Source organism: Pleurodeles waltl, chromosome 6 (assembly GCF_031143425.1).
Source record: "Pleurodeles waltl isolate 20211129_DDA chromosome 6, aPleWal1.hap1.20221129, whole genome shotgun sequence".
In the NCBI taxonomy this organism is placed as follows: Eukaryota; Metazoa; Chordata; class Amphibia; order Caudata; family Salamandridae; genus Pleurodeles; species Pleurodeles waltl.
This window is the reverse complement of record NC_090445.1, coordinates 18,470,333-18,486,868: the sequence shown is the minus strand read 5'-3', so window position 1 is coordinate 18,486,868 and position 16,536 is coordinate 18,470,333. Positions and strand designations below refer to the sequence as shown.

At 47.7% G+C, this 16,536-nt stretch overlaps 1 protein-coding gene across 2 annotated transcripts in view; it reads right to left on the bottom strand.

Annotated features, from left to right (window-relative positions):
• The window catches only part of HMCN2 (hemicentin 2), an 816,728-nt gene that overhangs the window by 489,403 nt on the left and 310,789 nt on the right, over positions 1 to 16,536 (bottom strand). For both annotated transcript variants that reach the window (XM_069237054.1, XM_069237056.1), the window contains exon 23: positions 3,853 to 3,980. In XM_069237054.1, the coding sequence (XP_069093155.1) occupies positions 3,853 to 3,980 (128 nt within the window). The remainder of the gene's footprint in view (positions 1 to 3,852; positions 3,981 to 16,536) is intronic.

Genomic DNA, 16,536 nt, shown 5'->3' with positions numbered 1-16,536 from the left:
GAAGGATCACCTTGAGCCAAGGAAGTCTGCAAATTAATGGAAGGATCACCTTGAGCATGGTTCGAGGTACAAAGAATGCCAAGGAGCCACCAGGTCAATCCGCATTGGAAGCCGAGAACCAAGAAAGGCATCTGGGTGGAGTGGTTGTACCTTCAAGTTCAGGAAGGGAGGATGATGAGCCAGCATCAGTCCCATCATGTCTGGTTCCTGCAGGATGCATGTACACACATCATATAGAGCTCTGCAAGGACGAACAGAAGTTTGGCCTTCAACCCCTGGAGTGGTGTTGGGTGCTACTGGTTGGGGAAGGAGTCCTGAAAGTGCCACCACCACATTGAAATTTGGAGCATGAAAGGTGGTAACAGAGATGCAGACCATCCGTCCACCAAAAGGCATTTATAGCGGGAGGTAAAAATCTGGCTTTTCGCATGGTTCCCGTCCTTTTTTCTGTTTCTCTTATTTTGACTCTGCGCAGTGAGAAAGCACTAACTGGTTTCTCAATGCAAGTGTTTCCTTTGTGGTGCATAAGATGACTGTATTCAGTTTCCCAGCTGCAGATGCACAACCTGCCTGTTCCTTGCAGGAGAGAGCTGCAGAAGGACTGATAACCTTTGCAGTACCTCTCAATGGGGAGCAGTCCTAAGGAGAGAGAGAGGAGGGGGGAGTATAGCCACCTTCCTGGGAAACACATAGGAAGGTTAGAGAGGAACGTGTGAGCGGAGCTTCCCACTCCTCCGGAAGAACCATGAAAGATTTGGTAAGTGGGCAGTGCTTAACTTGTAAGAAAATAAATGCCAGGGCCCTTGTCATGGGGTTAGTGTAGTTCACATGACCCATTTCACCTGCAGACACTGCAAATGATAGTACCAACATCACTAATAACCCCCACACTCCTACAAGTGCGACACTTCCGGCTATTCTAGGCCCCCAAAGACATATTTGGCGGCAGATATTGGTTGTTTATCATATGTATTACATTAATACACAACTTTTGTTGTGCTCATCTCTAACTTAGACCAACAGCACCACCATGTGGCAAACTGTCATTAGTGCCGGTGTTGACAATTAAGTGCCGGTGCTGAGCATCGGAAACCACCAGCTCAAATTAAGCACTGAGGTGGGGAAATGGGTCGAGCGATGTTCTCGGTCAGTTTTAAATCAGAGCCCAAGATCAGGTGTCACCAAACCAGTGTATATGAGACCAAACTCGGAATTCAGTGGGAGGGAATCAATGTAACGGGCTAACAACGACAGCCCAGTATTTGAACATTGCTTGTGTAATCTTTTAAAAGCTTGAACTGAGCACTCACTTTTCTGTGTTTCCACTGTAAGTCAGAGCCTGTCATAGATTGTGGGCTGTAGAGTCAGAATAGGGCCATTCCCTCCCATGCACACACCACTTCTGGGTGCTTCCTCTGATGGTGTTTCAGAGCAAAGCATCAGAATGAACTTGAAATAGGCCTATTTCTGCTGCCCGCACTTTCCAGCGAGTCTCAGGCACAGACCTTCTGGAGTGGGGCAAAGTTGTGTGTGGGCCAGTCAGCCACTGGGTCCAAACTCAGAAGGTCCCAAGGGACAAAGAACAGCTGGAGGTTTGCGAAGACAGTTAGATCTACGCATGCTAGAGTGGTGCAGGACCTGGGAGCGGCGTGAGACTGCTGAACGGTGGGTGGGAGCGTGATTCATCCTGACCAAGTCTTGGCTGATGCCCAGCTAAGACTTCCAGGCCATCTAAGAGCAACGGAGGACTCTACTTGTAAGGCAGACCAGTAGACCAGCTGTAACTGGACTTTGTGAAGACTGGATTTTGGAACTGGAAAGGAAGTGACAAAGCTAACTTACCCTCAATCTGAACTCGTGTCCAGAAAGAGGACTTTTCAGAGGAAGGCGAGGCCTGCGAAGTGAACACGACTGCACTGGTCTGGTAGATGAGATGATTGGAGGACCTGTCTCCAGGCTTAGGTAGACTCGTAAAGACTAGAGAGACACTTGTACGCCACGGTGACGCAACCCAGGGACAACGCCACCGGAACTCTGTGAAGACTGGAAGCTGCGAACTGTGCCAGCCTGCCCAAGACGACTGACTCTCATCCAGCCCATCCAGCTTGCCTCTAGGCTAGAGGCTGCCTGGAGGTGGGAGTCATGCTGTGTGAATGGAGGGTGAATAAGCCTCCAGGGGCCACTTGTGCGCAAGAACGTTCACTGGTTGCAGAATACAGAAGTCCTGTGGAATGGAACTGTTTCAAAGACATAACTTTCCAGCCACTGGTCCAAATGCTGTGTTTCAGCCTTGTTTTGATCATAAAATACTTTTTGACTTTACCAAATTGGTCTGGAAGCTTCACTGAGTGTTCTGTTGATCTTGGTATTGTGCTGATACTGATAACCCTTAACACATATTTTCTGAAGTTGCCTTCCATCTAGGCCCTGAGCTACTAAAGGATAGATAATGCCATCTTACAGAAACAGTGTTTGAGACTGCGCACCAGGGTCTAAATGGCAACTGTGGTCCACAGTTGACCACAAAGATTTGGTAGCATCCAGTGAGGTCCAAGAATGCCCTCACTTGGGTCTGTGCAGAGAGAACATCCCAGTCCAGCACTACCCATTGATAAGTCCCTCAAAGCTGTGTCTATATAGTTTCCTGATTGTAAGATGATGTTGAAAGGCTGTTTACTGAATTTGGAATGGGGCGCATGTGAGCATCCTGTTTAGTTATTTTGTCTGGGCCACAAGCTTTTTTTGCTGTTAGTCTGCATTTGCTATTTGTATTTCTATAATGTTCTGGTTTGTCTTGGGAGCTTTGCTGGTGTTTAATAACTTCCTCTACATCTGAGTTTCCCAACCAGTGGGTTGCAACCCACTGGTGGATCACTAGCCAATTTTAGGTGGGCCCTGAAGGTCCAAGAAATAAATAAAGATGCCCTTAAATTCTGTATTTATTTTGTCACATTTGCTATGCTTCAATCCAGAGGCCAATGTCAAGCTATGTCTTCTGAGAAATTGTAGCTTATGTTTTAATATAGGATTTGTGTTTACAATCTCCTCTCACTTTGCAATCAGAGAAAGAAAAGTGAATTATGAGACAGTCTTGCTGGGGCACAAGGAGTGTGAAAGGAAAGACCACAGAATTTATTTTTTTGTAACACACAACAAAATGAGTGGAAAATATTCAGCAGTTAGGAAAGCAAAACTCAAACACATTTTTTTAATTGTGAAGTGTGATGGAAACCAAGATTTTATTAGCCTCAAACCAAATCAAGATAGACTTCCACACATTATCATTTGTATGCAATATAGTTTTATCAGTAAAACTCTTTCTCTGCAAATGTAGTGGCCAATTGAATGGAAAACTTGCTGTCTGTAAATGACGGTGCACTACCCATACCATGCTTGAGTTACATTAAAAAAACACCTGCCCCGTGTCCATTAGAGCTAGGTGGCTCACCAAAGTTTGTCGTTCTAAAAAGTGGGTTGTGGTTCTAAAAAGTTTGGGATGCACTGCTCCACATAATTCAGTATCAGCAGGATTGCTGTCTGGTTTTCTCTGACTAATTTCGATTCTAAAATGTTCTGTCCAGATCTGAAGATTCTGCTTGCAATGGGGTGCGTTTTCTGCATGCGACAACATCCTCAGACCTTTTGTCGTGATTCTCTAACTGCTACATCTCGCGGCCAGGGGATCCAGACACAGGGTTAGGTAGTTTCACATTTGGATCTGAACTATGGAGGTGCCCAATACATCCCATTACTAATGTAATGCCACTGAGAGCTCTGTGTATTCAGGAAGTAAAGCCCAGTGTGTGCTCTTTGGTGCCTACAGACCATAGTGTATAAATGAGGTCTCCTCACCTTGCACCTGCAGGTTGTATGTTCGCGAGGCATTGCCGGCGGGGTTGGATGCAATGCATGTATATTCGCCGTTGTCGGTGACTCTCAGCTCAGATAGGCGGAGGGTCCAGGAGGGCAGGACACTGAACCTAAAAGAGAGCAGAGCTTGTGTTAATAATACCATGTAATGAAGGAAGGCTCACACAATAGGGGAACTGAGAAACAGGGGTCATGTCACTCATATGATACAAAGGGGGCACTTGTGAGGCCTTTTCTTAGGGCCCCAGGGCAGTCAGGAGTTACCAGGCAATAACTGTTAGAGTTTCTGTCGTTTATAGGATGCTTGGTGTTCTCGAGCCACAATACTGTTGTGCCTGACTCTCTGAGGGTATTAGGATGGAGCAGGCGGCCTTACACCAGGAGGTGATGGGGTCAGAAACTCAGAGGGCTGTCCAGACATGTGCAAGCGGCAGAGCTGCACAAGGTCCTGCAAAGAACTTTCATCCCAACAGCATTCGAAGGGAGAGGGGTATTCTGGGAGACAACATGGGAATGATCACTGTTTAATACACAACAATGACAGAATTTATAAGAAAAAGGTACCCAAGCATACATATAAGTCCCAGTAGTACTGATTAGACCATGGTAAGCCAGTAGTAAAAGTCAACAGAAGTTTATGAATATTCTTGACTTGTATTCTTCTTCATGGACCAGTTCAATACATCCTCAAAGGGCTGCCATCTGTTTATTGACTTTTACTACTGGTGTATCATGGTCTACTCAGTACTAGTGGGACTAATAATATTTACAGTGCTGGGATCTTGCTTCAGGACAGACTACTCACCCTTGGGGGTAGGGTGTTGGTATCTGGCGAGCACCACTTTTGAGACTTTTCGCTTCTTTTGGACCTCATTTCCTCTGACGTTGACCATGTATGAGATGGGCGAACGATACAGCAAAGCCATCACTTTGGGTTATTGTTTGACAATGAGAGCAAAACCCAAGTCAGTCACCAATGACTCCCCCCTCAGGTATTGGACACTTCTGCCCCCATGACCCTGCCCCTGAGTCCTCCATGTAAGGCATGGGGAGCTGATAGCTGGACCCTGCCCTTCTTCACCACCATCATAGGAGACAACCATCTCCTCCCTGCGATGGTGGCCACTGTCCATCCCAGCACTCTGTGTCAGACCTGGGAGTTACAGGCCACATCTGCCCCTCACCCAGCACCTCATGTAAGGGCTGGAGAGCTGCATCCTGCCCTCCTTTGGCACCATCATAGGCCAAACCACCCCATTCTCTCTCCTTCCAGAAACCATGTTAGGCCTGGAGGGCTAGAGGCTGCAAACCACCTTTTCTCACCCCTCCTTCGGGACACCCCTAGTATGAGATGAGGAGCTGAAAGCTGCAAGACCACCTCTTTCTCACCTCCACGTCCTCTCTCCACCCAGCACAACTTTTCATGGAGGAAAAACTGAAGACAGCAAAACCATACCTTCACGCCCTTGCGTGCACCCTACATTCACCCCTTCACACCCCTGTGTGCACTCTCCACCCAGCACCGCATGTTAGATACCCAGAACTGAAGACAGCAAAACCATACCTTCACCCCCTTGCGTGCACCCTACATCCAGCACCACATGTCAGATAGGCAGAACTGAGGACTGTGAGACCACCCCTCCACACCCCGTGTGCACTCTCCAACCTGCATCGCAGGTTAGATGCCCAGAACTGAAGACTGCGAGACCACCCCTTGCTGGCTCTTCACACCCTGCATCCACTCTCCACCCAGCCCCACATGCTATATACCCAAAACTGAAGACAGCAAGACCATACCTTCACACCCTTGCGTGCACCCTACATCCACCCCTTCACACCCCTGTGTGCACCCTACATCCAGCACCACATGTCAGATAGACAGAACTGAAGACTGTGAGACCACCCCTTGCTGGCTCTTCACACCCTGCATCCACTCTCCACCCAGCACCGCATGTTAGATACCCAGACCTGACGACAGCAAGGCCACCACTCCACACCCCAGTGTCCACTCTCCACCCCACTCTGCCATGTTATATACCCAGAACTGAAGGCTGCAATACCACTCCTCAACACCCCACGCCCTCTCTCCACCCTGCACCATGTTAGATACTTAGAACTGAAGACTGCAAGGTCACCCCTCAACACCCCATGCCCTCTCTCCACCCGGCACCACATTTCATAGAGGAAAAACCAAAGACAGCAAAACCATACCTTCACGCCCTTGCATGCACCCTACATCCAGCACTGCATGTCAGATAGGCAGAACTGAAGACTGCGAGACCACCCCTCCACACCCCGTGTGCACTCTCCACCCTGCATCGCAGGTTAGATACTGAAGACTGCAAGACCACACCCCCGTGTGCTCTCTCCACCCAGCACTCCATTTCACCTAGGCAGAACTGAATGATGCAAGAACCCCCCTTCCCACCTGTGCATTCTCCCAGCACCGCATGATAGGCAGCACTGAAGACTTCAAGACCACTTCCACACTCCTGTGTCCACTCTCCACCTAACACTGAATGTCAGATAGGCAGAAATGAAGAATGCAGGACCACTCCTTCACTCCCCTGCATTCACTCTCCACCCAGCACCACATCTTAGATAGGCAGAACTGAATACAGTAAGACCACCCCTCCACACCCCGTGTGCACTCTCCACCCTGCATCGCAGGTTAGATACTGAAGACTGCAAGACCACACCCCCGTGTGCACTCTCCACCCAGCACTCCATTTCACCTAGGCAGAACTGAAGGATGCAAGAACCCCCCTTCCCACCTGTGCATTCTCCCAGCACCGCATGATAGGCAGCACTGAAGACTTCAAGACCACTTCCACACTCCTGTGTCCACTCTCCACCTAACACTGAATGTCAGATAGGCAGAAATGAAGAATGCAGGACCACTCCTTCACTCCCCTGCATTCACTCTCCAGCCAGCACCACATCTTAGATAGGCAGAACAGAACACAGCAAGACCACCCCTCCACACGCCCCCGTCCACTTTCCACCCCGCACCGCATGTTAGATAGGCAGAACTGAAGACTGCAAGACCATACCTCCAGACCCCTGCATCCACCCTCCACCCAGTCCTGCATGTTAGATAGACAGAACTAAAGACTACAAGAGCACATCTCCACACCGTGTTCACCCTCCACCCAACACCACATATTAGACACCTAGAACTGAAGGCTGCAACACCACCCCTCCACACCCTCATGTCCGCTCTACACCAAGTACCTCATGTTAGGCAGAACTGAAGGCTGCAAGATCCCCCATCCCTTCCCACCCCACATCCACTTTCCACCCAAAACCGCATGTCAGATAGCCAGAACTGAAGACTGAAAAACCACCCCTCCGTAACCCCTCATCCGCTCTCCACCCAACACTGCATGTTAGATAGGCAGAACTGAATGCTGCAACACCACCCTTCCACACCCTCATGTCCACTCTCCACCCAGTACCTCACGTTAGGCAGAACTGAAGGCTGCAAGACCCCCCTCCCTTCCCACCATGTCCACTTTCCACCCAACACCGCATGTCAAAAAAGCCAGATCTGAAGACTGCAAAGCCACCCCTCTGCACCCCCACATCCGCTCTCCACCCAACACCTCATGTTAGATAGGCAGAACTGAAGACTGCAATGAGGAACTGAAGGCTGGAAGAGCCCTGCCACTCAAGCAGCACCCCATGTTAGGCCTGGTGACTGAAGGCTGCACGCTCCACTACCCAATGCATGAGCCCATGTGCCTTTGGTTGCTTAGCAGCAACGTGATACCATCACTGCACATCGGTTGCCATGGCGCCAGACTAGCATTTCTCAGAGTCACCTATTTGCAGAGAGAGCACATGAAGAGCAGACGTGGACAGGAGAACACAGGTACTACAGAATGTACAGACTTCTGTGGAACCCCCACTTATTCATTACTGTAATTCGGGGACCCCGGTGAATCATTATTGAAATCCGATGACCCCCACTGAGGCATTACTGTAAGCCGGGGACCCCAGCATAAGCAATTTCGATGATTTGAACCCAAAACAAAACACAGAAATACAGACACAAGCATTCATCAAACAGATGATGGTATATTTTATTTAAGGCACAAACAATGGAAAGGTTGGAACTTTCTACATTCAATGGAAGCCATCCATCCTTCTCATTTGCAGAATATTTTCAAACTTTCAGTTTTACGTTTTGCTTCTTTATTAATCTGTTAATGTTATTTAATTTTCTAAGCAATTGTGGACACTGATTAGGCTTCGGGGACCCCCAGTGATCCCTGGACCACAGGTTAAGAACCATGGATCGAGGGCAAATCTTGGTCCCACATCAGCCAAGATGGCTGCGAAGCTCCCCAGTTTCATGCAAGAATAAAAAAAATTCTTAGAGATCCTGGACTTGTAGTGTTCTTTAACCCACCATAAAACAAGAACTGCAGATGCCAGAATTCCAAGAATAACCCAACCGGAACTGGACTAACTAGTCATGCGTGGACCTGGGAAACTTTGATGCTGTGAGCCAAACCGCAGTGATCTTCCTGTGGGGTCATTAGCACGCCCCTGAAAAGCCCCCAGCTGGAAATGCAAACAAGCCATCACCAGCCAGAAGGGAGCACCTTCTAACCAGATCACACGGTCCATTGCAAGTCAACCAGAATTCAACAGGGGCATAACACTTGTGGTGGAAGGGAGCCTCCAACTCTTCCGGGGTCACCAATTCTTCAGGGGGTCACATTCCACCCAAGACCGATGAATATCTGTGAATTATGGGGCACCAGGGGGCCTTCTCATTTCTGCATGGGGACCCCATCAATTTACACCAGTGGGAGTCGGTTCGGAGATATCCACTGCTGACACCGAAGTTTTAAGTGCTGACACATCAATACCGATTGATCACTAAAGTTTCGATATCCTCACCAATCAGGTAGCCATATCTGGCTATAAAATGCCAAGCTTCTGAATGGCCCAACTTAAGAAAAGGTTTCAAGTGTGTGGCTGCAAAACACAGCAGTATAGGGGTTCAATCAACCAATCAATCAGGGATTTGTAAAGTGCGGCTACTCACACGTGAGGGTCTCAAGGTGCTGAAGGGTAGTCAGAGGCAGGTGACACTTACATGCTATGTACACTGGATGGAGGTAGCACAGAGTATAGTGTGACACACCTACTATATAATGTATATGCCTTGAGGGCAGACAGAATCATGAGTGGACACGCCTACTCTACGGTGTATAGGGTAAGGAGGGAATGCACAATCATGGATGCAAGCATGCTTCATGGTATATATATATATATATATATATATATATGTATATATAATGTATTATTTCTTTTTTAATGCAGATTAGGCCACTTCAGGAATTCATTGTAAACTCTCATAAGTAGCTTCTGTTGTGAGAAATTTACAAATGTATTAGCTCAGTAGTTAAGCCTTTTTCTCTCTCCACAGCACACGTCTCCTCTCCCTGCAGGATTATAAGTGTTCTCATTCATTTGTTCCTATCACTGTTCTGTCTTAAATATCTCTCTCCTTTTTTGCTTAACTGCACTTCTTGTTTCTCGCTTTTGGACCCGTGCCACAAACTTTCCGTTTCTGGCACGTCTCAAACACAGAACAGGCCCAAACAATGGTGTAAGGCACTAGGGGCCAGATGTAGCAAAGGTTTTTAACCATTCTGTGTCTATGGGAAAAAGTGTTCGTACATATGGCCCTAGGCTCCTCCCAGCAGAAGAATGTGCCATGTCCAGGATCCAGAAAGCAGCACGGTTGTGAAGGCCTCTCAAAGAGCTCTGTGCTCATACTGAATTAAAGATCTGACATTGTTTATTAGCAAAAAGAACAATCATCTGTGTATCCCAGGGTGGGTGACAAGCTGCCCTTCTGGGCCCCAGGGAGGGGCATAAGCTGTAATCGGTGGAAAGTACACAGTCTGCCTTCAGACTGGTACAAAAATGTAAACTTTTGAAGCTGGTGAAGTGATTCCAATATTTCATGTCTATGATGGTGGGCACACGTCTCAGAGATGGGCACAGCTTGGTGGTATTGGTTTAGCATTGAGCTAGAACACGGCTGCCACTTATAAAGTTATGCTAAGGCAATATTTTTAATTCCACAATGTGTTGTAGCATTTCTGGGAAAGATGCAAGCTAAGAGCAGCTTTTAGGGCTGAGTGAGTTGCCATGAAGGATCCTTGAAAACGTGCACAACATTTTTGATGGGCTTGTAACTGACACACCACTTGTGATATATGTTATATATTGGCACAGATTTTAAAACGGTAGTAATCTGCTTGGCACAGAATTTTCCATGGGCATTTTCTTAGCGGAGCACATTGTGTTAGATGGGCACTGCATCCTCTGTGGCACAAATCTTTGCTTGCTTTGCACCATTTTTAGGTCTGGCGTTAGCCAAGACTGTTTTAATTGTCCTAAAATTGCATGTAATATACTTATTCATAAGGGTTTTCAGCCCGCCCTCTTCATTTATTGGTCTGTTATTGTGGCATTCATATTTTTCTTCCGCCCACTACAGTTTACATCAATGAACAATGGTTCTGCCCACCTCAGCCATTGGATAGCTTCACCGTGAGTGACAGCCTTCTTCCCCTTCACAAGAAGCACATACAAGCACAAAGGATTTGTCTTCAGAGCAGGTGACTGCTATGGCAATGCTCGATTTTTTAATCCAAATAATGATCTTTGTTTTCAGCCACAGTTTTTGTTGGATTGGCGAAGGCCCAGCAGATAATCCCAACCATAATGTTTTGTAAAAACCATGAGAACAAAAATCAAGACTTGACAACGACACTGCTTGTTTTGTGTTTGCATTGTATTTGCACACAAGTTGTTTCTAAGCATATAATTGTTTTTTTGTTTGGTAAACTAATTATCCTGGGTATTGGTGCACGCCATAAAATACTGCAATGTTTTATTAGTTCAACTCCACAACAGCATGCACATCCTATACTCCTTGCACATCTATGAGACAAATTATATTCCAATAAAATGCACCATCTGTACCAATTTTTTCAAGACTATTCTTTGAGGAAGATCCTGTCCCAAGCCCATGGGCGAGGGACAGGCCCCACACTGCATTTACATGCACGGTGCATTGTGGACCTGCTTTGAAATGTTTACCTGTGATGACTTTGGATGCAAGTCCTGTCCTTCATTTGCATATATAAAGGGCATCCCTCCTAGTTTGGGCCTTGCAAGGACACTGCACTCTAGCTGCAGCATCATTCCTCCCACTTCAGTAGTTAGTCACTGAATAACGTTCGAAGATTTGCAGAGCACCTCAACGAAGAGGGTGGCATCTAGGCACTGTGACTGAGATAGTTTATTGTACAGGTGAGGTGTTTGAGACATACTTTGATGCTCTCGTGGGAGAGGTGCCCCGACTGAGAAGGGGACATGGAACAATCAATCGATCAATCAGTTAATCAGTATTTGTAAAGCAAGGCTACTCACCCATGAGGGATTCAAGGCGCATAACATGACATGAGGACTGGGCTGCATGAATGGCACAGTGATGGGTGAAGGGAGCTACTTTTCAAATGTATGGAATGGAACATTTAGCACAGTTAGCCTGTGATATAGTGTAATCTCTCTGTCTCGAACATTTAAAGTTCGCAGTTTAAATTGAGCACATGCTAAACATCCGACTGACAAATGGTGTCTGGGTAGACATAAATTGCATACACTGTTTGCATCACATTTTGTCAATTTTTGATGCCTCTTGAGGAAAAGTTTAAATGTGGTATTTTCTATAATGTTTCCACATGAGATGTCAGAGAGACCCAGAAATCACAGAGACTAACAAAACATGCTTTCTCTGATCATCCTATGCCACGTTCGATACCTTTATGTTCCTGAGCTGTCGCTGTCACCAGTGCTTAATTTGTAAAAATAGAAGTGCCAGGGCCGTCGTCAGGAGACCACTTCCACTTGCACTGCCCATTGCCGCTGTCAGCACTGCCAATTACACAAACAACACAACTAGTAAGCGTCACACTCCTCCAAGTGTGACTATAGCCCGAAAGCTATGAGAGTGGCTTTGGCAGCAGATACTTGTCATTTGTAATGTATATTAGATTAATAAACAACTGTTGTTGTGCTCATCTCTAAATTAGACAAACAGCTCCACCATGTGGCAGACTGTCATAAGTGCTGCTGTTTACAACTAAGTACCGATGCTGAGTACCGGAAACCACAGGCTCAAATTAAGCACTGCTGTCACCAGTGGTGTCTCCAGACTGTAAACATCGCAGGACTTCCGCCTTCTACATGAAGCTAACAGCGCAGAAAACAATCTTAAGATGGCGACTACGTACAGGGGCATTGTGGGCTCACACTCAACACAGTGAGTGTTAAAGACTCCAATCACCCTATAAATGGTCAATGCCCACAGCACAAGAGCGTATTTACAACATGGATGGTTCTGGTCCGAACCACTAGAAGAAAGGGTGATATAAAGCATGCGGATCTAGAAGAGTTTGAAGCTGCAAAACTATTGTTAAGGTAGCATTGCTTAACTTGAGCTGGTGGTTGCATGTGGGGCCCAATGGCATTCTCTGTGGGGGGCCGGCACTTATTTTTCCCCAACAGCCTTTAATCTAGTGCAAAAGAGAGGTAAACACAAAAGGGGAAAGGGAGGAAGTGAAAGATGGAAAAACAGAGAGAAAGGGGTGAAAGTAAACCTGTAAGTGTGGGATAAAGGGTCAGGATGTGTCTGTTGGTGGAAGAAGGAGGTGGAATCAAGAATACACAGCCTCGGTATTCAGCACCAGGACCTCTGATAGTACCGGCCATGAGCTTCTTTGTAACATTTTGTGCATCATTCTTTTAGAAATTAGCCCTGCGGGTAAGAAGCTACTTTCTCATTATTGAGATCTCATTACCATCTTCCCACCCCCTTCCCCCTTCAGGTGACCAAAATGCTTGGACCTACTAAGAGTTTCCTCTGTTTGCAAGACGCAGATCTTGTCTCCGCCCTCCCTACCTCTCATCACTCCCCATCACCCACTTCTCTCCTCTCTCTCGCACTCCTTTCTGATGTCTCATTTACTCATTGCTAATCTCTCTCTCCAGGAGGCTTACTCCCTCTCACACCCAGCACTTCACAGTGGGACACGGAAGGCCTCATCGGCATGATAAGTGTCTGGACCGAACCCTAGGGTGGCTCCTTAAATCAGTGCCACCCCATCCTACCCTCATTTCCTCCAGTTACATCAGCACTGAAGGTGTTCCATGACGTTTTGTGGGATTTCATGGTAGAGAGCAGACTCTTCTTGTTTAAGGGCGCCCCGAAAGTGTACCCCGAGCCATAACTGAAGGTGGATGCTGCCCCCTCCTCACCGCCATGGGCGATTGGTGGGCTGGTCTCACGATGACTAGATGTCAGGCGTCACCTAGACGTCACGAAGACCTTACTCCCACGTCCGTGTGTTAGGCGCCTGTGTGGTGCCCTCGTCGATGTTTGAGTGAGTCGTGTGACGTCCCTTCTGCTACTGTCACCTGTCCTTTACCTGTTTGTTGTGTTGAAGAAGGTTGCGCTGCTGCTGTCCATGTTGTACCTTTATTGCTCTTCGAAGCGCTGTATAAGACTTTGCGTTACATAAAAGGCAAAACACTTTGCATTCCCACTGGTTGTTTTAATGCATGATATGAGTGAACTCTCACAAACTGAGTTTACTTTAGTGTTTTTGTGAAACAAGCGGTTTTTGTGGTAGTCTTGAGGATTTTGCAAAAAGTTTCAAATTAACTGAAAAGTGGTCCATGCCTTGTATATTACATTCTGCCACTTCTGGCGTTTTAGCCAAAAGCACTGTGTGTGATGGGATTTTAAAACCACAATGAACGTGGTAAAATGTAAAGAAGACACACACTGCACGTGGCTGATGGCACCGTGGGACAGGGCCACGTGCCAGACTCAAAATAAAATGTTTTTCCGCCTTCTTCCTTGCAGACAAGCAGGGGTAAAGGCTCCAGGGGCTGAGAGGGCACCAGCAGCATTTCAGATGCAAATAAGAGCTTATTCCTTATTGGGGGCGACCATTAACACTCACTGGGAAACAGGGTTGTAAAAAAGGATGTTGTTTACTGTAGGAAGTTGGCTCTGTATGTGCTATTTCAAAGTAAGGAATAGCATGCACAGAGTCCAAGGGTTCCCCTTAGAGGTAAAATAGTGGTAAAAATAGATAATACTAATGCTCTATTTTGTGGTAGTGTGGTCGAGCAGTAGGCTTATCCAAGGAGTAGTGTTAAGCATTTGTTGTACATACACAAGACAATAAATGAGGTACACACACTCAGAGACAAATCCAGCCAATAGGTTTTTATATAGAAAAATATCTTTTCTTAGTTTATTTTAAGAACCACAGGTTCAAATTCTACATGTAATATCTCATTCGAAAGGTATTGCAGGTAAGTACTTTAGGAACTTCAAATCATCAAAATTGCATGTATACTTTTCAAGTTATTGACAAATAGCTGTTTTAAAAGTGGACACAGTGCAATTTTCACAGTTCCTGGGGGAGGTAAGTTTTTGTTAGTTTTACCAGGTAAGTAGGACACTTACAGGGTTCAGTTCTTGGTCCAAGGTAGCCCACCGTTGGGGGTTCAGAGCAACCCCAAAGTCACCACACCAGCAGCTCAGGGCCGGTCAGGTGCAGAGTTCAAAGTGGTGCCCAAAACACATAGGCTAGAATGGAGAGAAGGGGGTGCCCCGGTTCCGGTCTGCTTGCAGGTAAGTACCCGCGTCTTCGGAGGGCAGACCAGGGGGGTTTTGTAGGGCACCGGGGGGGACACAAGTCCACACAGAAATTTCACCCTCAGCAGCGCGGGGGCGGCCGGGTGCAGGGTAGAAACAAGCGTCGGGTTTTCAATGTTAGTCTATGAGAGATCTCGGGATCTCTTCAGCGCTGCAGGCAGGCAAGGGGGGGATTCCTCGGGGAAACCTCCACTTGGGCAAGGGAGAGGGACTCCTGGGGGTCACTTCTCCAGTGAAAGTCCGGTCCTTCAGGTCCTGGGGGCTGCGGGTGCAGGGTCTCTCCCAGGCGTCGGGACTTTAGGTTCAAAGAGTCGCGGTCAGGGGAAGCCTCGGGATTCCCTCTGCAGGCGGCGCTGTGGGGGCTCAGGGGGGACAGGTTTTGGTACTCACAGTATCAGAGTAGTCTTGGGGTCCCTCCTGAGGTGTTGGATCGCCACCAGCCGAGTCGGGGTCGCCGGGTGCAGTGTTGCAAGTCTCACGCTTCTTGCGGGGAGCTTGCAGGGTTCTTTAAAGCTGCTGGACACAAAGTTGCAGCTTTTCTTGGAGCAGGTCCGCTGTCCTCGGGAGTTTCTTGTCTTTTCGAAGCAGGGGCAGTCCTCAGAGGATGTCGAGGTCGCTGGTCCCTTTGGAAGGCGTCGCTGGAGCAGGATCTTAGGAAGGCAGGAGACAGGCCGGTGAGTTTCTGGAGCCAAGGCAGTTGTCGTCTTCTGGTCTTCCGCTGCAGGGGTTTTCAGCTAGGCAGTCCTTCTTCTTGTAGTTGCAGGAATCTAACTTTCTAGGGTTCAGGGTAGCCCTTAAATACTAAATTTAAGGGCGTGTTTAGGTCTGGGGGGTTAGTAGCCAATGGCTACTAGCCCTGAGGGTGGGTACACCCTCTTTGTGCCTCCTCCCAAGGGGAGGGGGTCACAATCCTAACCCTATTGGGGGAATCCTCCATCTGCAAGATGGAGGATTTCTAAAAGTTAGAGTCACCTCAGCTCAGGACACCTTAGGGGCTGTCCTGACTGGCCAGTGACTCCTCCTTGTTATTCTCATTATTTTCTCCGGCCTTGCCGCCAAAAGTGGGGCCTGGCCGGAGGGGGCGGGCAACTCCACTAGCTGGAGTGTCCTGCTGGGTTGGCACAAAGGAGGTGAGCCTTTGAGGCTCACCGCCAGGTGTGACAATTCCTGCCTGGGAGAGGTGTTAGCATCTCCACCCAGTGCAGGCTTTGTTACTGGCCTCAGAGTGACAAAGGCACTCTCCCCATGGGGCCAGCAACATGTCTCGGTTTGTGGCAGGCTGCTAAAACTAGTCAGCCTACACAGATAGTCGGTTAAGTTTCAGGGGGCACCTCTAAGGTGCCCTCTGTGGTGTATTTTACAATAAAATGTACACTGGCATCAGTGTGCATTTATTGTGCTGAGAAGTTTGATACCAAACTTCCCAGTTTTCAGTGTAGCCATTATGGTGCTGTGGAGTTCGTGTTTGACAGACTCCCAGACCATATACTCTTATGGCTACCCTGTACTTACAATGTCTAAGGTTTTGTTTAGACACTGTAGGGGTACCATGCTCATGCACTGGTACCCTCACCTATGGTATAGTGCACCCTGCCTTAGGGCTGTAAGGCCTGCTAGAGGGGTGTCTTACCTATACTGCATAGGCAGTGAGAGGCTGGCATGGCACCCTGAGGGGAGTGCCATGTCGACTTACTCGTTTTGTCCTCACTAGCACACACAAGCTGGCAAGCAGTGTGTCTGTGCTGAGTGAGAGGTCTCCAGGGTGGCATAAGACATGCTGCAGCCCTTAGAGACCTTCCTTGGCATCAGGGCCCTTGGTACTAGAAGTACCAGTTACAAGGGACTTATCTGGATGCCAGGGTCTGCCAATTGTGGATACAAAAGTACAGGTTAGGGAAAGA